The sequence below is a fragment of the Microtus oregoni genome, unplaced genomic scaffold (assembly GCF_018167655.1).
Source record: "Microtus oregoni isolate MIOR12 unplaced genomic scaffold, Mior012 000041F_ref0000270, whole genome shotgun sequence".
Lineage (NCBI taxonomy): Eukaryota > Metazoa > Chordata > Mammalia > Rodentia > Cricetidae > Microtus > Microtus oregoni.
The window spans coordinates 15,184,572-15,208,607 of NW_024543208.1; the positions used below are offsets into that span (position 1 = coordinate 15,184,572).

Consider the following 24,036-nt stretch of genomic DNA (forward strand, 5'->3'; position numbering starts at 1 on the left):
TAATCCCAGAAATCCTACAGGGAAACAGGAGGCCCGCTAGGCTGAGAGCAAACATAGCAGCAAACACGTTATTCCTATCTGCAACAAAGTGGAAAGGAACTGACATCCAAGGTTGTCATCTGACCTACACCTACACACCATGCGCATCACACATACCGTGACACATCATACCACGTACACAAACACCCACACTGTGACATGTATGTATACACACACACACACACACACACACACACACACACGTAGGATAGAAACAAGTAATCATACCAAACTCTGGGAAGGCTGCTGGATCTCTGGCAGTCTGCTGCTGGGCACGAAGTGGCACAACATTTCTGAAGCGACTTCAGCGCTTACCACACAGCTCAGCAAAGTCGCTCTTGGTCACTCTTCAAAGCAATAAAAGTGAGTTTGTACAAAGACCTCCACATGAGCATTCATGACAGCTTTATCTGTAATAACTAGATATAGCCTAGATGGCCTTCAGTGGGTAAGGTTAAACAAACCGGAACATCTGTTCCATGGGACAGTGCTCTGTCACCAAAAGAAATGTCAAGTTTCAATAGCAAAGATTTGGGCCAGCCTCGAAGGTTCATTTCTTAGTAGGTCTGTTAAGTTAAGCATGAGTAAACAGGGGTCATAAAAACCGCCCTTTGCTGGAATTCACCTCAATGGATGCTAACTATGAGTTTAGTATGTAAGGAACTGCCCTGCCAGCTTGGGTGCTGGTGCAATAAAGTAACAGAAAGAGCCGAGCCAAGTCCAGTATGAAGCCCTCACTGTCAAGAGAAGATGGGATGAGCACTGAAGACAGCATTGTACCCAGCTGAGGGAAGGGGGTGCAAGAAAGGGTTCTACGTATCACTGAGGAATGAAGGAATCATGCGTATGAAGAGAAAAACGGAAGCTTCCATAGCAGAGAAGATAGCACAGGTAAGCGCTAGTCTGTAGGGACCAGAGAAATGATGTCTGGAGAATGTGGGAAGAATGAGGCTGGGTCCTGAGGAGGGTGGACAACAAGCAGACCAGAGCAAGGGTTTTCCCACATACTGAAAGTGTTCTGGTTGTGATGAAGGCTCAAGGAACCACTGGACAGGAGCAGGCTATCCAGTTTCCTGGGGTTTTTTCTCTTATTTGCCCACTGTTTATTGTTTGGTCATTCATTTGTTCTGCAGGGGTACGTGGTGGAGTGCACACACTTGTCACTCTCCCCTTCTACCATGCAGGTTTCAAATAGCAAACTCAAGTCGCCAGCCTCAGCAACAAGCACCTTTGCTTGCTGAGCCATCTTGCTGACTCCGGGCTCCTGATTTCCATAGCCGCCTTTATATGGCCTCCTCTCCTCTCCTCTTCCCTGTTGACAGCCCTCCCTACCTCCAAGACCAAGTTCAAACTCCACCTCCTTCTCCAGAAGGTCCCCTCACCCCCTCACTGGAGGGGATGCTCTCCTCCAGACAGCAGGTACAAGGAACATGTGTGTGTGCGCGCGCGCCAAATGGTAGCATACATGCAGTGGACGGTGATGTTTACAGTCGGAAGCCAGTCTGCCTGACCCATGATCATTTTCTAGTCACCCCCTGTCTGTGTTCGGTCACCTCATCTGTGGAGCAGAAGTACGTGGAAAGGCCTCTCAGGACCAGGCGCACCATAGTCCTGGAACCCTGGAGTCAGGAGCAGGAAGAGCTCTGTGAGCTTGAAGCCAGCCCAGTCAACCTAGTGAGTTTCAGGACAGCCAAAGCAACATAGCAAGACCTTGCCTCAAAAAACAAATAAACAAGCTGGGTGGTGGTGGCACACACCTTTTATCCCAGCGGTCGGGAGGCAGAGGCAGGCGAATCTCTTTAAGTTCGAGGACAACCTGGTACACAGAGTAAGTTCCAGGACAGCCAAGGCTGTTACATGGAGAAACCCTGAATCGAAAACCAAACAAACAAATACACAGCTGTCTCAGGATGGAATAAACAATGAATTAAAAAGCAAGGGCTTGGTGAGTGTTACTCCTTGTCATTCCGGCTGCCATACCCCTCCCCCATCCGCAGCCAGCACAGACAAGGCAAACATTGGGACACAGGAGCACAGAAGTCCATGTCCTTATCTGACAGTCACTCCTGACTATGACCGGACCCATTCTTCACTGACTGTCCTCAACAGATTAGAAATATCCTTATATGAGCCGGGCAGTGGTGGTGCACACCTTTAATCCCAGCACTCCAGAAGCAGGTGGATCTCTCAGTTTGAGGCCAGCCTAGTCTAAAGAGTAAGTTCCAGGACAGCCAGGGCTACACAGAAAAACCCTGTCTTTAAAAACAAAAACAAAAACAAATCCTTACATTTCATGGGTAATCTCAGATTATGACTTAGAATGGGCACGATCCTGGCTCTGCCTCTTGCTGCCAGCATGACCTAGGGCAGCTGCCTCTTGCTGCCAGCATGACCTAGGGCAGGTCCCTTTTTACCTTTCGGAACCTCCATGTTTCCATCTGTCATCTGTAAAATGACAGGGAGTTGCTGTCAGAGCAGGAAGGTTAAGAGGCAATTGGCAGAGGACTGATGTAAACGTGATTTCCCTTTCCTGCTGCTGCTGCTGCTGTGAGCCACATACCTCCAGGCCCTCACTTTCACCTCCAGGAGGAACTCTCCTCAGCACAGCTCTGGCGGGAGTCCAGCACAGGGAGCAGGTACATTTTAATGCGCCCCACCCACTGACTTGCTGCGTTCTGGATCTCCTCCTCCAGGGACTTTCCTGACTTCCCTTCTGTAAAAGAAGGAAAGAGCACATCACATGAGCATACTGTATACAAATATGCTTGGGAAAGCTTTCTCCTTCTTCTTCTTCTTCTTTTTTTTTTTCCTTAAACCCAACTTGGTTTCTGTTGTAGGCGGCACATTCCCTAGCCGGCAGGGCGGGCTGGAGAGAGCCATCAGGGGAGGCGGGAGTAAAAAGGGGAGGAGAAGCAGAGCATGAACTCACCCAGTGTGACAGCTACTCCCTTATTTAATGGGGGGTCTCTGGTCAGGAGTCAGAAGTGCCTCCAGGAGAGCGGAAGCATGGCTGAGGAGCTGGGGCTGGGCTTCGAGGAAGCAGTCAGAGTGGAAATGCCAGAGGGCAGAGCCAGGCCAGCTACCAGGAGCAAAGCATTCTTGGCTCTTATCTGCTGCCTGCTGTCGGTTTTCACGGTTGCAGGACTTAGCACCTTCCTGATGGTCAGCCAGCCCGGGACCCTGGGAACCCTGGGAAGAGATTGTATGCCTCGGGTAAGTACGCTTGCTCCTGCCTAGGGCATCAGTGGTCTCTCTCCAGGCAGCTACTCATTCCAGCTTGGGGCCTATGTCAGAACTGTTCGTGGACAGTGTTGCCAGCTTCCCTGTACAGAGAAAGTACAGACTGGGAGGGTGAGAGATGGAAAGGTCCCATCTGGTTCTTAACTCTGGATTTCCAGGGAATTGAGTTGTTTCATCCCATGTTTATACAAGAACAACTCCACAGTCCATCTTTTAAGATAATTACAATCATAGTGCACTGATACTTTGGAAACATTCCTTTTTCTTAAAAACAAAAGACTCTTAAATTGTTTTACATAATTCACGGTTGTTGAGGTGAAAGAAATAGAAATCACAGGCAAGGAAATGAAGAAAAAGCCTTACTCATAAATCCTCAGAGGTGAAAACTATTAACTATCTAAAGTACATAATTCCTTTCTGTTTTTAATAAAATGGGATTATTCTGAGCTTCCTACATAGTGTGAAACTATGTTTTGTTTCTACAGTATTGACTCTATGACGTATGGCTGGCTAAGTTCCTATATGTGGGATTACTATGATGTATGGTTAACTGTACTATGTTCCTATATGTGTAATTACTATGGCTGGCTGAACTATGTTCCTATATGTATGATTACTTTGATGTATGGTTAACTGTACTATGTTCCTATATGTGGGATTACTATGGCTGGCTGTACTATGTTCCTATATGTGTGATTACTATGGCTGGCTGAACTATGTTCCTATATGTATGATTACTTTGATGTATGGTTGACCGTACTATGTTCCTATATGTATAGGCTAAAATTTGTTTAACCAGTTCCCCTTCTTGGGTTTAGAAATATTCTTCACTGCTCAACTAAGAACCTAGTGAGGCTAAGGTCTCCCTGGAGAAGCTGTCACCAAAAGGCTGTGGGACTGGAGTTTGGAGAGTGAGGGTGCAGGTGTCCAGGAGGAGACCAGGAGTCCTGGGAACCCCTAGGAAGGATCTGAAAAGTCAACGACTATGCTTTAGGGGGAAATGTCCCGCATGCTCTGTAAAGGCTGATTAAATTTTAGTCCCAAGAATTCAACTATAAAGGAGAAAATGGGCAGCTTAATTGGAAACCTGGTCTCTAATCAGTCCTGGACAATTTCCACATCGTGGCTAATGTGTAACTCCTGCCACTCCATCAGGGTCAACAGTGATTGCGGCAGCCACGTGCCACGGCTTATAGATGCAGACATGTACAAGTAGACCAGAAAGGCTGCTTAGGTTAGAAGAGAACTGGAGGGGATGAGAAAATGGGAGGTCAGGCTTTGACCCCAGACACACCACACCACATACACACACACACACACACACACACACACACGACTAAGAGACTTCAGGGAACTCTCCAACCAGAAGGGGACAGCTGTCTTGAACGAAATATTACTAAGTGGCCTCCAGCAACCTGTGCCTCCCTGGACTCTGAAGGGATGCCGACATACAATAGGATTCTATTACCAGGACGCTGTCTGTAATCCCGATGTTGGCAGAAGCCAAAGAAGGTCACCTAGGCTACCAGTGGATGCTGCAGTCCAGGAAAGGGAATTGGCAGGGGAAGTGACCAGACAGAAAGACCCATCAAGGAGGGCACAAAGTGTTATCACAAATAGCAACAACTCGGAATCCCCTTCTTGCCTCCCCTACTCAGGTGCTCAAGACTTGAACCACACTAGCCTAATACCTCCCATCCCATCACAAAGAAAACAGTCTCCCTGACAACGGGGCATGGGTTGGGGGAGGCACACAGGATGCTTGAGGGTGTTGTTTAGCCAGGCTATAGGACATCTTAGTTCAGCAAAACAGAAAAGAGAAGGGGTGAAGCTGGGGTGGGTGTGCGGGTGCTATGGATTTGTAACAGTAACAAATGTACAGTTATGAAGTAGCAACAAAATAATTTTATGGTTGGGGTCACCACAGCATGAGGGAACTGTATTAAAGGGTCACAGCAATAGGAAGGTTGAGAACCAACGTTTTAGAGGAATCTAGAAGGAAGCTAACCCTTGGAAAGGACCTGACTAGAAAATGCAAAAGTTTAGACCAAGAAAAGGGTGGACAGAGGGAGCAGGAAACATTGGCCATTTTCCTCTTTAGACCTTTGACAGGATTCGGGTGGGAACCAGGGCACAAAGAAGCCAGGTAGGAGCCATGCCAAGAGGCTAGGCTGGCCAGGAAGGAGTCACACTGAGGAGGGCAGAGATGGGAGCGGAAACTAAGTCAAAATATGGCTCTCAGGTCCCTGTGCTTAAACTCCAGTTTGGCCATTTGTGCCCAAGTGAAAAACAGGCTCCTTGCTAAACGTCTTTGAACTGTTTCTTCTTCAGTCAGAAGGGGGCGTTTCTGTCAGCATGTTAATAAGACAAGTGCAGGGGCATTTTGCATGGCCGGAATGTGGCTGAATGGCGTGCTCAGGAGCCTGGGAGACGTTTACCACTTTAAGCCAGGCACCAAACAACCACGAGGGAAACTTGACCTTGGGTCTCAAAGAGCTTAAAGGTTGTTGTGTGCCAGTGAAAAGCAAAGAAGCTACTTCCGCCTGCCCGTGCGTTTCCCTAGCCTGGCCACAAGGCAGAAGCCTTTGTTTTGCAGATAGGCATCTGAGGGGGTGGAGACTTCTCCAACACAATTTCTCTAGTTGGAGGCAGATCCAAGCTTAAAACCAGACAGCCCAAACCATGCTCTACAGTCCGGCAGTGCGCCGGATTCTAGATGTCACACCATGAGTTGAAAAAAAGCTTCCGCGATGCCATGGAGGAAGGTCACAGCTGCTACCCCACGGCAGCCCAGTGAGGATTTTCACAAACCTATGGCACACTCACAATCACCCACCAAGGACTCCTAGCTTGGCAGGAAATTAGGACTGTGTGTGTGTGTGTGTGTGTGTGTGTGTGTGTGTGTGAGAGAGAGAGAGAGAGAGAGAGAGAGAGAGAGAGAGAGAGAGAGAGAGAGAATATGAATGAATCAGAGAAGTGGCCTGGCTCTCTTAAACTGAAGAAATATAATTGAAAACAAAATTGTCTGCCAACCCAGATCTATCCCCCCCCCCCTCTGGAAAGGCTGAAGAGAAAGAAATACTTTTATAATTGAATAATCCTTAAACTAAGATGAGATGTGCTTGACAGGCAATGGACTGAGAGGTCGCAGAGGAGCAGAGAGATTGCTCTTTGATATGCAGGGGCAGCAGATACAGCCCAGCACTCACAGTTCAGTGTAAAGAGCCAAGCGACTCACAGCAGACACAATAGCAGACGTTTTGTTCCTGGAAGAACTCAACTGCATGTGTGCGTTTATAATCGCGTGGAGTAGCCCAGGAAAGGCTGAAAAGTAGAGCTTCTTGCTGACGTGAAAGGGAGGCAGGTGGCTGAGCCAGCGAAGGAGGAAAATGTTTATTAACATTCCTTGAAGAAAGTGTGATGTGTTCCCTATTTAAAAAAAAAAAAATAGAGGCAGTGCAGTGTTTTAGGATCTTCAGATTTATGGGAGGCTAGGCTGATTTGCATTTTGGAAAGGCCATGAGTCACTGAAATCTCAAACCTAGTCTGGGTTCTACACTGGCCACTAGCTAGTTTGTCATCTCCCTTCCCATGGCCTCTGCTTGCATTTGTATAAAATGTGGATAATTAGAAACAGGGTATGTCTGGCATTGTGGAAACTGGCCAACAGCAAGCTTACATCATCATGCTGAGCAGGGAAGTTCCCTGCCTGGGAGATTACTTCACAGAGTACAACTTCCCTACCTGCTGTGGAATCTGCCCTTGCAGGACAAAGAGCAGGTTTGGGTGCTGTGGAGCTCTTCTCGGCTTTAAGAATGTCTCAGGGCTCCCTTCTGCACTACAGTCTTGCCCATCACCACAACCTCTCCCCTCAAACCGCTGTGTCAGTTGAATTGACCATAGTTCGGTATCCTCTGGGGCCCTGAATGGTTCCACGGCTACAGAACAGGTGCACTGGCTCTGTGTGTCCTCATCCTCCCCCAGCTCCAGCAGAGAAGATGCTGGAGCCTCTTGGCCCCACGCCAGGCAAAGACAGACTGGTACCAGATTCTGTGTTTTGAATCACCTGGACAGTGTAGCAGGGCTTCCTGCTCAGCCTGTCACCTTCTGTGCTGTCCTCCCAGACTCTCCTCACATTCTTGCCAGTCCCTTTTAATCTCATTTCTCCACCTTTCTGATTACTCCTGCAAGCTTCCACTATTTTCTGTACCTCACACAGCAGAAATGTCTGGAACACATTAAATGATCAATAAATGCTAGCTCTATTTCCTCCTGGAAAGGTACCAACTGTACCTGGCAAAGACATTCACTTGGTGTTTTCTGGATGGAAAGGAAGATAAAATACTTGGGCAATTTATCAGCCTTCCGTGATCCTCGGACTCTCGGTCCACTTTCTTCCTCACACTGTCGTGGGAGTTCTGCAAGACTCCAAGACACCCAGAAAGCTATAAGCAAAGACGGGATGCTCCCCGGAGGGCTTCCCTACCCACTCTGCCTTGGACAGGACTCTTATCTTCCCAAGGTTTTTCTTGTTTTGAAGGTAGGCAATACCCATAATCCCCAGCATTGTCTAGAAGACCCAAACAGATGAGATGGAAGAGGTGTGTCCAAGTCTGTCCCATAGTGGAGTCACCCCTGGTGTGAGCAGCTGCCAGGGATGCCAGTGGTACGTTCAAAGGCAGAACAAGACCATGCTGCAGGTCACCTCACAGGCCATACTCTCACTCCCTCAAGCGAGCCTGCACCACAGTGAGCACCATACTAGCTTGGCAAACTCCTGTGCCCTTACCCAGCCCAATAGTGTATGCTGCCAGACACCACAGCCCTTGCACAGCGTAAAGGTGTGTCCCAGCCTGAGCCTCATGCCACACAACAAATGAACAACAGCAAGCTGAGGGTTTGAAGTGGATAGTTCGGCTTCTTCACACATTGGCATTATCAAACTATTCATAGTAAACTATTGATTCATAGCAAACTATTGATCTACCAAGCCTACAGAGTGTCTGTTTGGGGAAAGGAGTAACGCCACGCCTAAACTTATACAGGATCTTAAATCCACTGCTTCTCACAAAACATAGCCAAAGGCAGCTCCTGTTTATAGAGAAAGCAATAAAAGCCTAAAGAAGGCACAGACAACACAGTATTGCCTGGGCCCAAAGAGAGAAGGAAAAGAAATGAATTGATAGCAATTTTAAGTGCAGCCTCCCTGAGCCACAAGGATAGGCCTGCCAGCAAAGAATCTAGAGGTCAGCTGCTGTGCCAGGACCGGAAACCAAGAATTTCGAAGCTGGGATTTCCGAATTTACTCTGCTACAAATGCCTGTCTCTTGGCAAGCCTATCCAGGCCAGGGAAGCAGATGACACAATGAAATGAGATCAACTAAGCCGTTTCCAGAGGGATTGATGCTTGTGAAGATACACAAAGAGAGGAAGCCTAACATGCCCTGATTTCTCCTAGATGTGCTGTGGGACGTGTCGCAGGTCATAAAGCATGAATATCTTTTCAGTTGCAGCTATTATGACAGCAAGAAATGGATATAACTTCCTGTTTGTGAACAGGATAGACAAGAGCAGGTGACTGCAGCGGGTGGGAGGGGAGGCTAAGTGGATCATTACTTTAAAAACACTCACAGGAATTTTTCTGGGGAAATGCCAGGAAATCTAAAGACCAACCCACCGCTAAGTTGTTTGCTGGTATTCCCTGTCGATGCGTAGAAGGCCCTGGTGTACCCCAGGAAGAATTTGACCCAGCGGTTCAGATCCCAGGCCCCTCCCTCCCTTTGACTTTGTGAAGGCTCTAAACCCCAGTGATGAACTCAACGTGCTCAGACTATTAAAAGGTTACACGTCAAGGCCCAGTGCAGAGGCCAGCAAGAAGGAACACTTGGCTAATTGGCATGTCCTCCTTCCCACAGCCTTTCTTCTGCCTAGCGTAAAAAAGTAGATTCAGTCAAGAAATGTGTGCAGCAAAGGACACAGTCAGTTTGAGCCAGTAGTCACTACTAGTCAACATACCAAAAAGAAAAAAAAAATCAATGAAAGAAGGAGAATCATAAAATAGTGATAAGGTTGCAACCTGTAATAATTAAAGGTCGGGGGATGAGTGGGGGAATTACTAATAATATTTCAAGGGTTAAAGCAAGCTGCAGGTCCTGGACACACCACTGTCCCACTAAGATGTATGTTCGTGAGCATGCACATTTGCTTTCTTTGTTTTGTTTTTTTTCTTGTTGTTGTTGTTTTTTGTTTTCTTCTGACTCTGGTTTCTGGCCAACCCTTACAACTTTCAACAAACATTTCCAGAGCCCCAGCTGTGTTCCACACAGACTTTAGGGGCCCTTTAGAGACTGTAGTACCAACAGGCCATGACTACTCAGCTCTAAGTGGCTCAAATTTTTGGTGTTGTTGCTACATTTATTTTGTTATGTGTACAAGTGTTTTTCCTATATGTGTGCATGTATACCACACACATATCTGATGTTCAAGAAGGTGAAAGACACTACCAGATCCCCTGAAAGCATGGCTGCAGCTGGCTGTGAGCCACCGCATGGATGCGGATGCAGGAATTGAGCCTGGGTCATGTGCAAGAACAGCACTTGCATTTACGTGCTGAGAATCTTCCAAGAATAAAAGGCTTTAATCTCACCAAAATTATCTCTCTCCCAGATTTCTGGGTGTGAAACACTGGCTAGTGTCACTGAATCTGAACTGTGCTCCAGCGCTCGCTCCTCTCTGCCTCTGTCCTCCGAAGGTCTGGAAATCTGCTAATTTTGTAGATTACATAATCCAGTAAAAACACAGGCACTTCCCTGGCCACTGGGGACAGGGTGGTTAAGAGCAGACCAGCCCTTCTGCCTAGCAAATTCTCCTAGAAGGAAAAGCATTGTCACAAGAAATAAAATTGGATCCTGATTCTCAGTCCTTGGTTTGAGAAGTTATGCTAAAGGGAAATGCCCAGGGTCCATTTGAATTTGGAGAGTAAAGAAGCAGCCTTTTGGACTTGTCATCTTCTAAGTACCCCAAAGTCACCCAGAAGAGACAGAAGAAACCAGGCTGAGAGGATAAGAAAGATGTCCAGGTGTCCTGGTGTTGCCAGGAGCTATCTGGAAAGCAGGCATTAGGGCAACTTGGCTCGTGAACCTTTATTTCCCCTCCACAGCAGTAAAGGAAAGGAAGATAGAGTCCCTGCTCCTGTTTTGCCTGTAGATTTTGGGATGGTGTGGTCTTCAACACCTTCCAGCAGGGTATAGCTCAGACTCCACATGTAGATAGTGGCAGTCTGGACCACTAAAACCCCATGCATCCCAACCATATATGGAAATAAAATTTGTGTTCAAGGAATTAAAAACTCAACAGAGCCATCAGGAATCTGTGTGCATATCCCAGATATCTGCTCACAGTCCTGGGACTCTTAATCAAAAAGGAATGCTCTAAAACCTGCCCTGAGAGTCTGTTCACACAGCATAAGCAGGATGAATGATGGTTTCTCAGCAGAGAAGTAAATGAAACAAGAGGAATCTGAATAAGGCAGGTATACTTCTTATTTACCAGGAGGAGATCCAATAAAGATCTCCTCAGTACTCTTTGAGCACCTCACTTCCTGCCTCACCAAATAACAAATTCCCTTATTAACTCTGCCCATAGCAAGTCAAGTACCAGATAGAAACCGAACCACTTCTAGGTGTGTCTCCATCCTCAAGACAGCAAACTATGGACGTGGGACAGTTTGCCCCAGCAATTGTTTAGGCTTTTCCAAGACCCTGAGTGAATATGCAGTGTCTTCATTCCCTAGCAGGAAGCCTTGCCATTTTCCAGCTGCCCCCATGTGCAATTGGGCCTCCTTATTCTTGCACAAGCTGATAGCATGTCTAGTGTGGCTATTCCTCCTCCTTCATCTGGCTGACCTGTCAGGACCTTTAAGCATCTGTTCAGACTGACTCCCCTCACAGTTCTAGACCAGTTTCATGTTCGGTGAACCTTGAGCTTGCCCCCACTGCCACCTTGCTGACCCTCTTGACTTCTGGCCCAAGACATCAGGAGCTTGTCTGTAAGCTGTAAGTCACCTGACCAGAGTTAACATGCTATTCCACCTCATGTGGTATATAGAATATTCAACAAGCCCCACTGCCACTATGGGGATGTGAATAGCAACCATTATAGAGTGTTTCATGAGACTGGATGGACTTATAATAAATAATCAGCAGCCGAACTCTCTGTACTTTTAAATCTTTTGATTGATGCACTGTGGTAAACTCTTACAGCTGGAAACACGGGGGCATAAAAAGAAGGAAGCAGTTAAGAAGACAGGCGATTAGTGGGATACAGGATGTCACGATAAGCAACAGGTGTGGGCGAAGAGATGGCTCAGTGAGTCAAGGACCCTCATGGGAAAGCAAATAGCAGACCAGCATGGGTTGTCGTTAGTTTGCCACACATGAACTGAGCGTACACATACCTACACAAAAATAAATAAAATGCAATTTCTTAAAAATATAGAACATATCATGAAGTGTATGAGGAACCACCAAACGATTATGAGCATAGTAGAATCTTAATCATAATAGAATTCTCTCTAGTTAGCCTTCTAGAGAGGAGCTAGGACATAGATGAAAGGAAGAAACCAAAGGCGTGAAGCTCTGCCAGGAGGCTTTAGAGGGACCCAGAGAGCAGTAAGCAGGGCCTGGGCATATTGGTGCACTCTCTCCTGTGTTGGAGCCTGTTCCCTTGCACTCACACAGACACAACCACGTGCACACACATGTGCACATTCAGACTTTTAGTTGTAGACACAGATCAGAAGTCCATGCTAGAGGACTGGCTTGGGAAGGTGCACAAGTGTGTGAAAGGCCAGAGTTATGACTAGTGAGTTGAGGGCCTGCTTGTTCCTGGGCCTTGTACTCAGGCCTCTGAGTCTTGTATTTTTCACATAATCTTTGAGTTGATTGGGGCATTTTCTTGTTAGATCTTCTCCTCAGCGCTGCACATCATTTGGGTTTGGCAGTGTTAGTATTCCCAGTTTATAAATGGGTACACTAAACCCAGAGAAGAATGGTGTTTTCCACAAGATCTTATCATTGATAAAAGACAGAACCACAATTCAAATGTATATCTATTTGATGCCAAGGCAACTACCTTTTCTCTATCATAGGAAACCTGAAATGATTTATGAATTAGGATTGTGTTCTGTGGAAACAGGAAGAGTGGCAAGACTGATGGGAAGGAAAAGGGAATATAGCCATTATTCCTTTGACTGGATCATTTCCTAAGACTTGGAGAGACAAATATTGCATGTTTTCTTTTATATGCGGATCCTCGATTATATTCAATCATCTGTATAGAGATGATATAGATATAGCTATCGAGGGGTGGATTTCATGAAATTAAAAACTAGATAATCTGGGAAAAGGAAGAACAGCTTGGAAGAGGAGAAGAACAGAATATAAGAGGGTGAATATTGTCAAAGTACATGATATGTGTACTTGAGTGAGAATGTATATATGAAGTTCTCCGTGATGCACAATTAGTATATGCCAATACAAAAAAATAGTTCAAATCTTCAAAATAAAGTGGCAAAAATAAAATAACTCCCACTATTGGTTTACTACAAGAAATGACAGGATTCTGAGGATACAGCAGGGAAAACCCTCAAGCTAAAAGATAAAGATAAAAGAGAGGAGGACAACGGGGGTCTCTAGAAAGGAAGTGCAGAGCTGAGATGTAAGATCCCCACCAACTGAGATAGTCCAATGCTGTTTTCCTCCCAGGAGAGCATCAAGGCTTAGACAGCCAAGTCTATAAGCATCTGGGCATGTGTTGAGGTAAGAAGGGCTGTAAGGACTGAACTGTATCTTTCTTTCTCAACAGGCTATACAAAACCAAAATTGTGAACCTTCACCACAGCCAGTTTGTAAGTGTTCATTTTTGATGCCTTTTCTTGGGGGAAATAAGGGCATTTCTTATAGTTTTAGGATGAAAGTAATTGGGAGTGGGTCTTTAATTAACACATTGCTAAGCCAAGGGATGCAGAAAGACTGAAAGAATAGTGCGGCTCCTCACCCATCATTAAGAAGGCAAAATTGGCCAGGCGGTGGTGGTGCTGCCAGGCGGTGGTGGCGCTGCCGGGCGGTGGTGGCGCTGCCGGGCGGTGGTGGCGCTGCCGGGCGGTGGTGGCGCTGCCAGGCGGTGGTGGCGCACGCCTTTAATCCCAGCACTCGGGAGGTAGAGGCAGGTGGATCTCTGTGAGTTCGAGACCAGCCTGGTCTACAAGAGCTAGTTCCAGGACAGGCTCCAATGGTACAGAGAAACCCTGTCTCGAATCTCCCCCTCCCCCCAAAAAAGAAGCCAAAACTGTGTTCTGACTACATGCATGATATGTGGCCTGAGTCTCACAGACATGCTGGGCAACGCAGCCTTCAGACAGATCATTCCAGCTGTCTACAGTCAGTCATCTCTGATTGTGGTTATCCTTCTGACTAGCTAAGTGTGGATGAAAGTAATCAAGTCCAATTAAGGAGTGAGAACAGTTCCCAAAGCAGCAAAAGTATACAATAGAATCATCATTACCACTATAGATCCTATAGTATAGAACATGTTTAACTTTAATACAAAAGCCAACATGAAATTATAAGTTCCTTCTTAAAGACTAATGAGAAAAAGGCCCAGAAAGGGAAGAGGATCCGCCAAGGTCATGGAGCAACAGAATGGATCCTACTTCTCCCCCCATCCCTTCTCTGTTGAGTTATCCAGACACTTCAGTGGATACAGCAAAAGAATCATAAAGAATATGAAAAGTCAACTGGCCCTCACAGAACAATCAGCATAGTTTTTATTAGGCCTGGCTAGGGGCCAGCAACCACGTAAACACAGTATTCAAGGTAGAGATTACTGTGCCCATCTCAGAGAAAGAACAGTGTCCAGGCTAGGCAACTCGCCCAAAGTCCTTTGCACGCAAGACTCTTATTCCCAAGTCTCCCATGTCCCCAGTGGTGCATCCTACAGACACCATAGCCATTCCAAACACACATGGAGCTGAGCTGCAAGGCATGGGGCTGATGCTCCTCTCTCACCACAGGGGCTGTCGTCACTCTCTTAGCCTTACTCAAAGCATATTTCTTGTTTCGTTACAGACAAGCCTCCCAGAGCCAAGCCAAGGGCGCACCTGACAAGTAAGACTTCCTGTACTCCTTTAAACACCAAGGGCCATAGGCCTGAGATTTCTTTCATTATATTACCAAAACTCACTGTGGTGGCTTTCAACGGGCATCAGAATTGACAATCAAGGATTTTGAGTAACTTCTTCTTCCCTGTGACAAAACCAAGGACCCATGTCTCTCTGGTGCTCGGTACTCTTCAATCGGCCTTCTGCCTGTGCATCCTTCTTTTCTCTGGCATACATACACCCAGCCATCCTGAAGTGGTTTTCCTCCATTCTGTGTCCTCAAGTAATTCTGGCTCTCATAATGGCTGAAAGATTTCTGGATTGACTTGAAGGGGCTGGAGGGCAAGCTCAGTGAGTGGGTGCTGCTGCTTCTGAGCCTGGGTACCTACAGTGCTGGTGCTAGGTACAGGCTCAGTCAGATCTCAGAAGCTCCCTGGACCTCTGTGAGGTCCATCTCAAAAATGAAGGTGGAAAGCCACAGGGGATGATACTCAGTGGCAACTTCTGGTTTCCACAGGTGAACACACACACACACACACACACACACACACATACACAAGCACACACATAGACACACATGAAGAAAACATTCAGGAAACTCAGACTCAGACAATGATTTGCATGTTCCTAATCAGACAGATACGCAGTGGAAGAGTTCAGAGTTAAGCTTGCTTCTTTAGGCTACGATTTTCACTGCAGCAGGCTCTCTAATCCAAGTCTGACTGCCGCTAAGCTAACACAGCTTATTGCACTCAGTGCTATGAGGGTTGCCTCTCTAGAGACACAATGGGACTGGTTTATGCATCATCTGAGAAAACATGTCAATCACCGCATCATTCACAGTGAAAAACTACCAGATGTGACTCACAAAGATGTCTATAAGGAGGCGCCAGAGCTTTCCAAGAGCCACTTAATGTAGAGACTAGATGAGTTCAAACCCACTCAAGACTGTGCCAAGCTTGCAAAAGAAAACCTAGTCCAGTCAGCAATGGGAAAGATACCTTAGAACCTCCAGAGTCTAGGTTTCTGGTCACCCACTGGATGTGCAGGTTGTTGAATTGTTCCTTAAGGCAGAAGCTATCCACAAACTATAGTGTCAGTACATAATGGTGATTGCTGTGAGTTTCCAAAGCAGTTAGAGGCAGTTAAGATGTTTTTGTTGTCTCTAATTGTAATAGTTTTGTTGTAAATTATCCTATTTGACATCAGTAGTTTGAAACAAGTTTGGTTCTATCCATTTCCTTTAACTATAGACATCAGCTAATATGCTTAATTTAATTAGAATTAGGAGTGAAGCAGACATAAGAACATATGAAATATATTAAATAGCACAGGCTTACTCTTTAATCTGTCTAAATGAAGCATGGCACTTTATCTGAACAGAAAAAACCAAGCTCAACTGTACCTGGCTTATTTTAATCTATAAAATGCCCACATTGGTTATGTCCACTTAATGTTCAGAACAAGGCTCTAAAGAGCCCAATCCTCAACTTCCAGATGAGACACTGAGGTGCAGAGAGAAAGCAAACAAACATGCACAGTTGATTAAAGAGGTTTGCATGGTGCAGAATCAGAGTTGGTACTGGGCCCAAGCAGCCCAGAGCCCAACTTCCATCCCACAAGTATATTTGGCTCTGGCAGTGTGGGAGAGGAATTGCTGAAATGTTCTGAATCTCTAGTCCCAGAATGTCCTCAGGCAATTCACTATTGATTACCGCCTGTTTTGTGACATTGGACCACAACATTGTGACGTAATGACAAGGTTGATCTCTCTCTCTCTCTCTCTCTCTCTCTCTCTCTCTCTTTCTCTATCTCTCTCCCTCCCTCCCGTTTCCCACTCCCTCTCTCCATTCCTCCTCCCCTCCTCCTTTTGGAAGAGAGCTTGTCTGAAACAGAACGCCAGGAAAGATGAGCGCATTTCCCAATAGCTGTGGATTTTACACCTCCTTTAGTCCTTCTCACGAGTGGTATTTGTCTTTTTTAGATTTTAGGATTTTTAGATTCTGTAGATGGCAAGTGTACAAAAGGAATTTTTCTAGAGGGAGGGAGAAGGGGAGAAAGGAGAGTACAGTCATATATTCCATATTGGTGGGCAACTGTTTTCAGGATCTCCAGCAGACAGTCCAATCATTGGATGATGTAGTCCCTCATAAAAATGATGGAGCAGTAACAAACTCTGCACTTTTCCTCCTGGTGTATGCTAAATACTTCTGGCTTTTAACACCAGATACAATGTAAATACTTCTGGCTTTTAACACCGGATACAATGTAAATACTTCTAGCTTTTAACACCGAATAAAATACAAGTATTTCCGGCTTTTAACACCTGATACAAGGCAAATACTTCCGGCTATTAACACCTGATACAATGTAAAGAGTTTTACTATATTACCTGGGGAAATGTGCAAAGAAAAGATGCTATTTTCCCCCAATACTTTCATTTCCTGAATTGGGGTGAATGATAAGCTCAGGACTGTGTATGGTAAGAATGTTGGTATAGTGATGGAAATATTACATTTGGGAGCAGGCTTTGACATAAAGTTTGCCAGTTTCTCCAGCTAAGTTAAAAGGATTTTTCCTTGCGTAGAATGGGTAGGAAAAGCTGGAATGAACCAAGCATGGAAAAGGAGGATAATCAGGGCTAATCTGAGAATGTCTTAGCTCAAAGTGAGCTTTGTCTTCCAGACAGTGGGTGCTAGTCATGCTGAGGGTAGGCAAAGCTGAGGGACCTGGAAGAATTATTCTACATATGTCTTTGCCAATTGGCCAGTGAGGATAACAGGGTGGACTCATCATTCATAGGCCCCAGAATGAGGACTGGGACCGTCTGGTGTCAGGATTTGTCCTGGGTAAGCAAGCTGTTAGCGGTAGATTCTTTTCAGGTGCACAGAAGAACAAAGGGATTTCTTGACTTTCACTGCATCCATGTAGAACAACAGTTTGTGAATAAGAAAACATTTGATGATGAGCCAGGAATGAATGACCACACCAGGACAAAAACTTCAATTCTCAGGAATGCACAGCTCCGACTGTGGACGAGGTACATAAGCTCCTAGAGACCCCAAGGAAAGGGAATGCAGAAAGCAGGGACTGGAAAGCTGGCTGAGTCTGAAAAGTGCTTGCATTGCAGCATGAGGACTTCAGCTTGAATCTCCAGCAACCACTGAGAAATCTCGGCACAGCCACTCATGCCTGTGTCCCTAGCACTGGAGTGACAGAGATAAGTGGGTCCCAAAACTTTCGAGCCAGCCAATCTGCTCAAGTTAGTGAACTCCAGGCTCAGTGAAAACCCATGTCTCAAAACATAGGGGGAAGGACACCCCATTTCTATCTCTGGCCCCCACATGCACACATGTAGACACAACACAAACACATAGGCACATGCACACACTAAGAAAACAGGAAAAGAGGACAAGACTTTATCAAAGGCCATGGGTCCTGACCTGTGCCAATCAAACTTCTCTCCTGTATTTGCAGTCCTTAAGCAAACTCCAGGGCCACATCTGCAAAATCAGTTTCCTGCTCTGCACTGGGAACATGAACTAGGCTTGGCCTTCACCAAGAACAGGATGAACTATACCAACAAATTTCTGGTCATCCCCGAGTCCGGAGACTATTTCATTTACTCCCAGATCACATTCCGAGGGATCACATCTAGGTGCAGCAACATCAACCAAGGAAGACGACCTAACAGGCCAGACTTCATCATTGTGGTTATCACCAAGGTAACAGACAGCTACCCCGAGCCCTCCCACCTCCTCACAGGAACCAAGTCTGTGTGTGAAATAAGTAGCAACTGGTTTCAGCCCCTCTACCTTGGGGCTATGTTCTCCTTGGAAGAAGGGGACAGGTTGATGGTTAATGTCAGTGATATCTCCTTGGTGGATTACACAAAAGAAGATAAAACTTTCTTTGGTGCCTTCTTGCTATAAGGGGAAACAAGCACAATCATGTAGGGCCTCCTTGACCCCTACTTCCCACTTTCCTTTGCTCATGTGGAACTATAATCAGGGATGTAGGGGATCAAGGATGGGGACAGAGGTTTATCTACATAATTTAGGAACCCAAGATGATTCTCTCTATATGTTTTGGACTGAAATAGTAAATGGAAAACTCAGAAGAACTCGTGTTTGCTAGAGACCTGCTGGGTTTTCAAAATTAAAATAGCTATCTCCAATGGCTCTATCTACTGCTCTCCAGACATGATGTTTCTGAGATGTCCTCCTTCCTGTTCATTGATTAGTTGAGGATGCTTCATCAGTGACTCTAGTCTGGCTCCATGGTCAGAAAAGGAGAATGGAATGTTCTGCCTGCACCTATCCCATGGTGTATGAGAGTATCGAGCAGCACAGACTTACTGTAAGGACTGGCACAAGAACAGCCAAAATGATCACCTCCTCCACTAAACCCAAACCTTGTATCAAGGGCCTTCAAAGCTGCCCATGGCTGGTCTGGGCGACTTGGAAGTTTATCCAAGACAGGGATCTTCTGGCATCTCGGGATGCCTGAGGCTCTGGGAAGTTCCCCATCAGGTATTCATTTTGCCCCTGTTTGCGGAAAACTGGAACTCAAATTTTCTCTATTGAGTTTGTTAAATATATATATATAATATATATATACTATGTATATTATATATAACATATATATAATATATTTGTGTGCATGTGCGTATGTGAGCGTGTGCACGCGTGTGTGTGCGCGTGCATGTGCGTATGTGTGTGTGTGTGTGTGTGTGTGTGTGTGTGTGTGTGTGTGTGTTACTGTCCAGAAGGGCATGACCAACCATTCCTAACTGGACTCGAGTCAGCACTTCTGTTTCCAAGGTACTGGTCCCACAGCAAACATGAGGCCACTGCTGTGTAAAGCAAGATGGGGAAAGAATGTTTTCTAAAAACATGTGGTGGCGTCAAGGGTGGTGGTACACATCTTTAATCCCAGCATGGAGGAGGCTGAGCCAGGAGTATTGTCATAAGTTTGAGGAAAACCAGGCCTAAGTAGTAATTTTCTGGCAAGTCTGGGCTATGTAACAGGATCTCCTCTTAAATTAAAATTTAAAAAAAAAATAGAAAATAGACTAGTCCTCAAAGATAAAGTAATATATTCAAGGATTTGGGAAAGAGGGCATGTGTTTTAGTGAAAAATATTTTGCTGGTTAAATGCTTCTCAAAAAGCTACAGAACTCAAATAGATTCCATAAGCATTTATTTGGGACTTACTTGCCCTGGAGATAGAGAAATAAATTATTTTAGTCTCGGATCCACTCATCCTAACAGATTGGGACCTCCGTCATTTGTGCAGCTTTCTGTCACTCTGGCTGTGCTAGCTGATTAATCAGCTGACCTGAGATGCTTTGGTATTTTCTTATTATGAATATGGGCACCATTTGAGAAGGACAATCAATAACAGAATGATTTGCATTTCTTCTTGAGTGTTGTTATAACAGCTAAGCAAGGACAGTTTCCCATAAATAAACAAGAGGGGATGTAAGCATACAACTCCCTACGGTGAGATCCAGCAAACAGAAAGAGATTATTGCTATTTGCTGACCTTAAAATTTGACATAAAGACCCTTGAAAATACTAGAACTGCATGAATGGCCTAGAGGTACTCTGGAAAGTCTATGTCCCCAGCAAAAGCAAAAGTCATAGTCATCTTTCATAGGTCATTGGAATTTTGACCTTAGCTGGCTTTGGGTCTGTTTGACCAAACGCAATTGCAAGGCTGTAACTTCTGAGTTGATTTTGTTGTCTAACTAAGGGATAGTGGGAAAAAGGAAAGTGAACTTCTACCATCTCTTGGAACGGATTAGGTTCCATGCACGCCAGAGCCCTTGGATCTATTTCCATGCAAGCTACTTCACCCCAAAGGTAATTCCAATTCCATGCTTGGCAGTAACTCCTTGGCTTATAGAAGTCCACGAGTTCACTGTGCACAAGGCATGGCCATTGCCAGCACTCTCTTGCGTGGTATTTCTCTCAAGTCCTTACTCAATCAGGTTTCCATGATTGTGACATTAAGGATTAATTTCTAGAGCAGGTTTGTTTATATCCTGTCCCTTGCAAAATACATGCAGATATGCCTGGCCTCAAAATCCCCTGGTTGTTAGGGCTTAGAGTCCTGCGACTGTTGCGCCATTTTCAGTATTTTATTAAAGCTTGCATCATTGCTCTGAATGCTGGCAGTATTCTAGCATATTGGCTGCTAGCCTTTGGAGGATTCGCCGAGCCCTTAGTAAAGGTGACAGTGCTAGCTCAGAGTGGTCGCACTTGTGCTTTGCTAACACTTCCCGAGCTCCATCTGGCCATCTTGAGGACACTCACAAGCCCATATTGCTGTTACTTTTTCAGAGTGACGCAGTCTGTTCATGGGAAAGGCAGAGCTGGAAGTCTGTCTTCTGAGAAGTCTGTCTTCCCACTCTCTACTCTTGGCAAACGATACAGGTTGATGCAACTAGAGGAGAACTGAAGAAGGGCAGGAGAATATCTTTGACTACCTATGGGGCAATATAGAAGAGTAAGGAGATTTACACATGGTACCTATACCTAAACCAATTTTCTGCCCCCAAATAGATTTTTTTTTAACCTGGTAGTGATAGCTTATTCTCTGGAGATAGTCAAGCAAAAAGAGAGTTTGTAGAAGCTATTGCGTCACAGAGGTCAGGAGAGGGAGTAAGTCAAAGCATTCCTCTTCCAGATCTATGACCATGTGGTCACCTTTCTATCTGATCATAACAAACCTGACAGCTCTGCCAAGAGTTCTGGGGTTCCCACATCTCCCCCACACTATCAACTCTGGGGTCTTAACCAGTACATAAGACGTCATGGGATTTTAGAGCTGACATGAACTGCAGAGTTTTCTATCCAAATTCATATCACTTCAAGTGAAAAAACACAGGCTGAGGGAGAGATGCTACACGAGGCTTGGTGCAGGGAGAGCCTGATAGAGTGTGAAGACTGAGCTGGGCTTCCTGTCCCCGACACCCGGCTCAGCAGCCTTTCCATTTGATCTGGGGATTGCTGGCTGGTTTCGGTTTTTATTTTATTTTATTTTTACTTTTTTGAGCACCTGTCACACTTAGACATGTTCACAACAAGAGGGTCAGTGACAGGAAGCTCTGCTCTGCTGTGTGAACACAGGGGGAAGGAGACTCACAGTAGTGAGTAAACAGAATAGTGAACTTAGATGATTTTAGTCTTAAAGTGATTAAGACACACCATTTTCCCCTCTTTTGTCTCAGAGGGCATACAGGTGTTCGCCTGATTTTAGTGATAAGCCCTATGTGCTTTCATTGGTTGTATGTTTTATGTTAAAACGTCACATCGCCATGGTACAATGCATATTGTGTGTTGTTGGGTATGTAATTAACTAGTATGCATCACATGTATGAATTCTAATCTCTGTAAATGAAAATTTATGTATGTTAACATATATAATAGTTGTAATTTAATAAACTGGCAATGAGGCTGCAGGAATTTGATTGTGTCGATTCTTTTTGATATAACACAATTCTTTTTGGATTCTTTGTGAATTTCATATCATGTACCCCAATCCCACTCACCTCCCAGTCCCTGTATATCTGCTCCCACCCCCACCTCAGCAGCATCCTCCCCAAAAGAACCCCCCAAAAATAATTAAAACACACAGAAAACTCACCTTACCCCTCTGTCTTTCCAAGACTCTTCATGCCTCCCAGGGACAATGGGTGCTGCAGTGTGTCACAGAATATAGCTTTGCCCAGGCAGCTCTACGGCAAAATGGTCATTGCGATGGGTCTGTTGTCTGGTTCAAGGCCTCTGGCACACCGCCATCACTGGACCCTCTCCCAAACTCCTCTTGATTATCCCGCTGCTGCTTCCCCAAGTCACGGAGGTCCTTCTGCCATCATCCCAGGACAAGTCTGTTCGTATATCCCAGCAGGTCATAGATGGGGTAGACGTCAGAGTGTATCAAACCAAGTCCCTGGATGTGGAGCTGGATGGTACTGAGCTGGTCTGTCCGGACCACTAGGACCACCACCCTGTCAGGTGAGGGGCAGAGCCAGCTCTCCCACATCCATGGTGAGGGTTGGGTCATCTCTCCCAAGTGTGTGGGGAGGGGAGAGGGGTCTCCCAATGAGAGATGGGGTCAGCTATCTCAGGGCCAGTGAGTGGCAAGGCCAGCTCAGCACAACCTTTGGATTTCAACATGAATGGTTCCTATGACCCCTGCAGTAGCATGGGCCATACGTACAGGAGGAACACAGAACCAGATATGGCCCTTGGCAGCTCAGGCCCAGACTGGCATGGCTTTGGTGGCAGCATGGCCCTCAGACATCAACATGGCCACAGGTTGCAGCCTAGACCCCAGGCATCCATGTGACCTTTGGTGGCATCAGGTGCCATAGATATCAACACAGACCCTGGCTACGGTAGGACCACAGACCCAGACACGATCCTCACTGCAGCCCCGGCCAGGATGCCACCATGACCCCAGGTGGCAGCACAGGGCATTCAGACCAGCATGGCCCCTGCAGCAGCATGGCCCAAGGACACTAACACAGTCCCGGGTGGTGGCCCAGACCCCTGGCATTGACCTAATCTTCAATGGTATCAGGAATCATGGGCAGATTATATCAACTATTTTATCAATCAGCTCATTTATTTTTATTTCTGGATAAATATCCAAGGACAAGAACCTCTTGGGACTTTAAAAAAAATACATAAAATGCTTGCAACACAAACAAGAGAGTCTGAGTTTGTATCCCCCAAAGGGACATGAAGGTCAGATGGGTGTGACAGCCATCTGGAGCTCCAGCTTTGGAAGGCGAAACAGGGATCCCTAAAGCAGGCTTTATGATGAGACTAGCTGCATCACTGATCCAAGATGTGTTTTTAACCGAGAGATCCCACTGCAATAAATAAGATGGGAAGGAACTGGGGAAGATCCCAACACCAACATGAACCCCCACTTACACATGTACACACTGATGTGTGCCCTCACACATGAGAACACACAATATGCACGCGTACCACACACACATAGATATGAAAAAATACATCCGTCTGTTCATACCCTCAGCGTGATTAGAATGGACTGTAAAACACAAACAGATTGAGCCATGCTGGCAAGGAAGCAGGAGAGCAGGGCAAGTCCCCTGACTTCCATTAATGCAGCCAGGCACTGCAGCTCGGTGGCTTAGTTGTGTGGCAAACATCCCTGCAACAGTAAGAATAGAGTGGGAACACTGATGGACCTGGGAGCCCGTGCCTGAAGTTAGGCCTGTGTCTCCCATGCAAACAGCAACCAAGGACTGGAGAGGGCTTTTGCTATGCAAGTGTAGGTCCTGAGTTCAGATCCCTAATACCTAGATTAAAGGTATTGGGTTAGCCAGGGTTAGCCAGTCACAGATACCTGGAATCCCAGTGCATGAGAAAATAGTAACCTCCATCTTCAGTAAGAGGCCCTCTATCGGGAGAAGCAATAAAGACTGCTGGAGACGGTAGCCAATGTCCTCCTCGGGCCTACATGCACACTTATTTGCACACATCTCTGCACAGAGACACACATAAACAGCAGTCAGAATAACTCAGGCTAAGCGTGGTGGTCCATGCATGTAATCC

At 45.9% G+C, this 24,036-nt stretch overlaps 1 protein-coding gene across 1 annotated transcript; it reads left to right on the forward strand.

Moving 5' to 3' along the window:
• The first annotated feature begins 2,920 nt into the window (after window positions 1-2,920).
• Tnfsf15 (TNF superfamily member 15) lies at window positions 2,921-18,885 on the forward strand. Its single transcript, XM_041632534.1, has 4 exons — window positions 2,921-3,252; window positions 13,144-13,186; window positions 14,406-14,444; window positions 17,915-18,885. The coding sequence occupies exons 1-4, from the start codon at window positions 2,959-2,961 to the stop codon at window positions 18,367-18,369; spliced, it is 831 nt and encodes a 276-aa protein (XP_041488468.1). The 5' UTR covers window positions 2,921-2,958; the 3' UTR covers window positions 18,370-18,885.
• Window positions 18,886-24,036: the final 5,151 nt, after the last annotated feature.

Bases quoted from the DNA above. Each gene is read 5' to 3' on its own strand.
- Tnfsf15 (XM_041632534.1), top strand. From the start codon at position 2,959: ATGAACTCACCCAGTGTGACAGCTACTCCCTTATTTAATGGGGGGTCT. The intron at 3,253-13,143 runs GTAAGTACGCTT...CTTTCTCAACAG, and splicing joins GAAGAGATTGTATGCCTCGG to GCTATACAAAACCAAAATTG. The intron at 13,187-14,405 runs GTAAGTGTTCAT...GTTTCGTTACAG, and splicing joins ACCTTCACCACAGCCAGTTT to ACAAGCCTCCCAGAGCCAAG.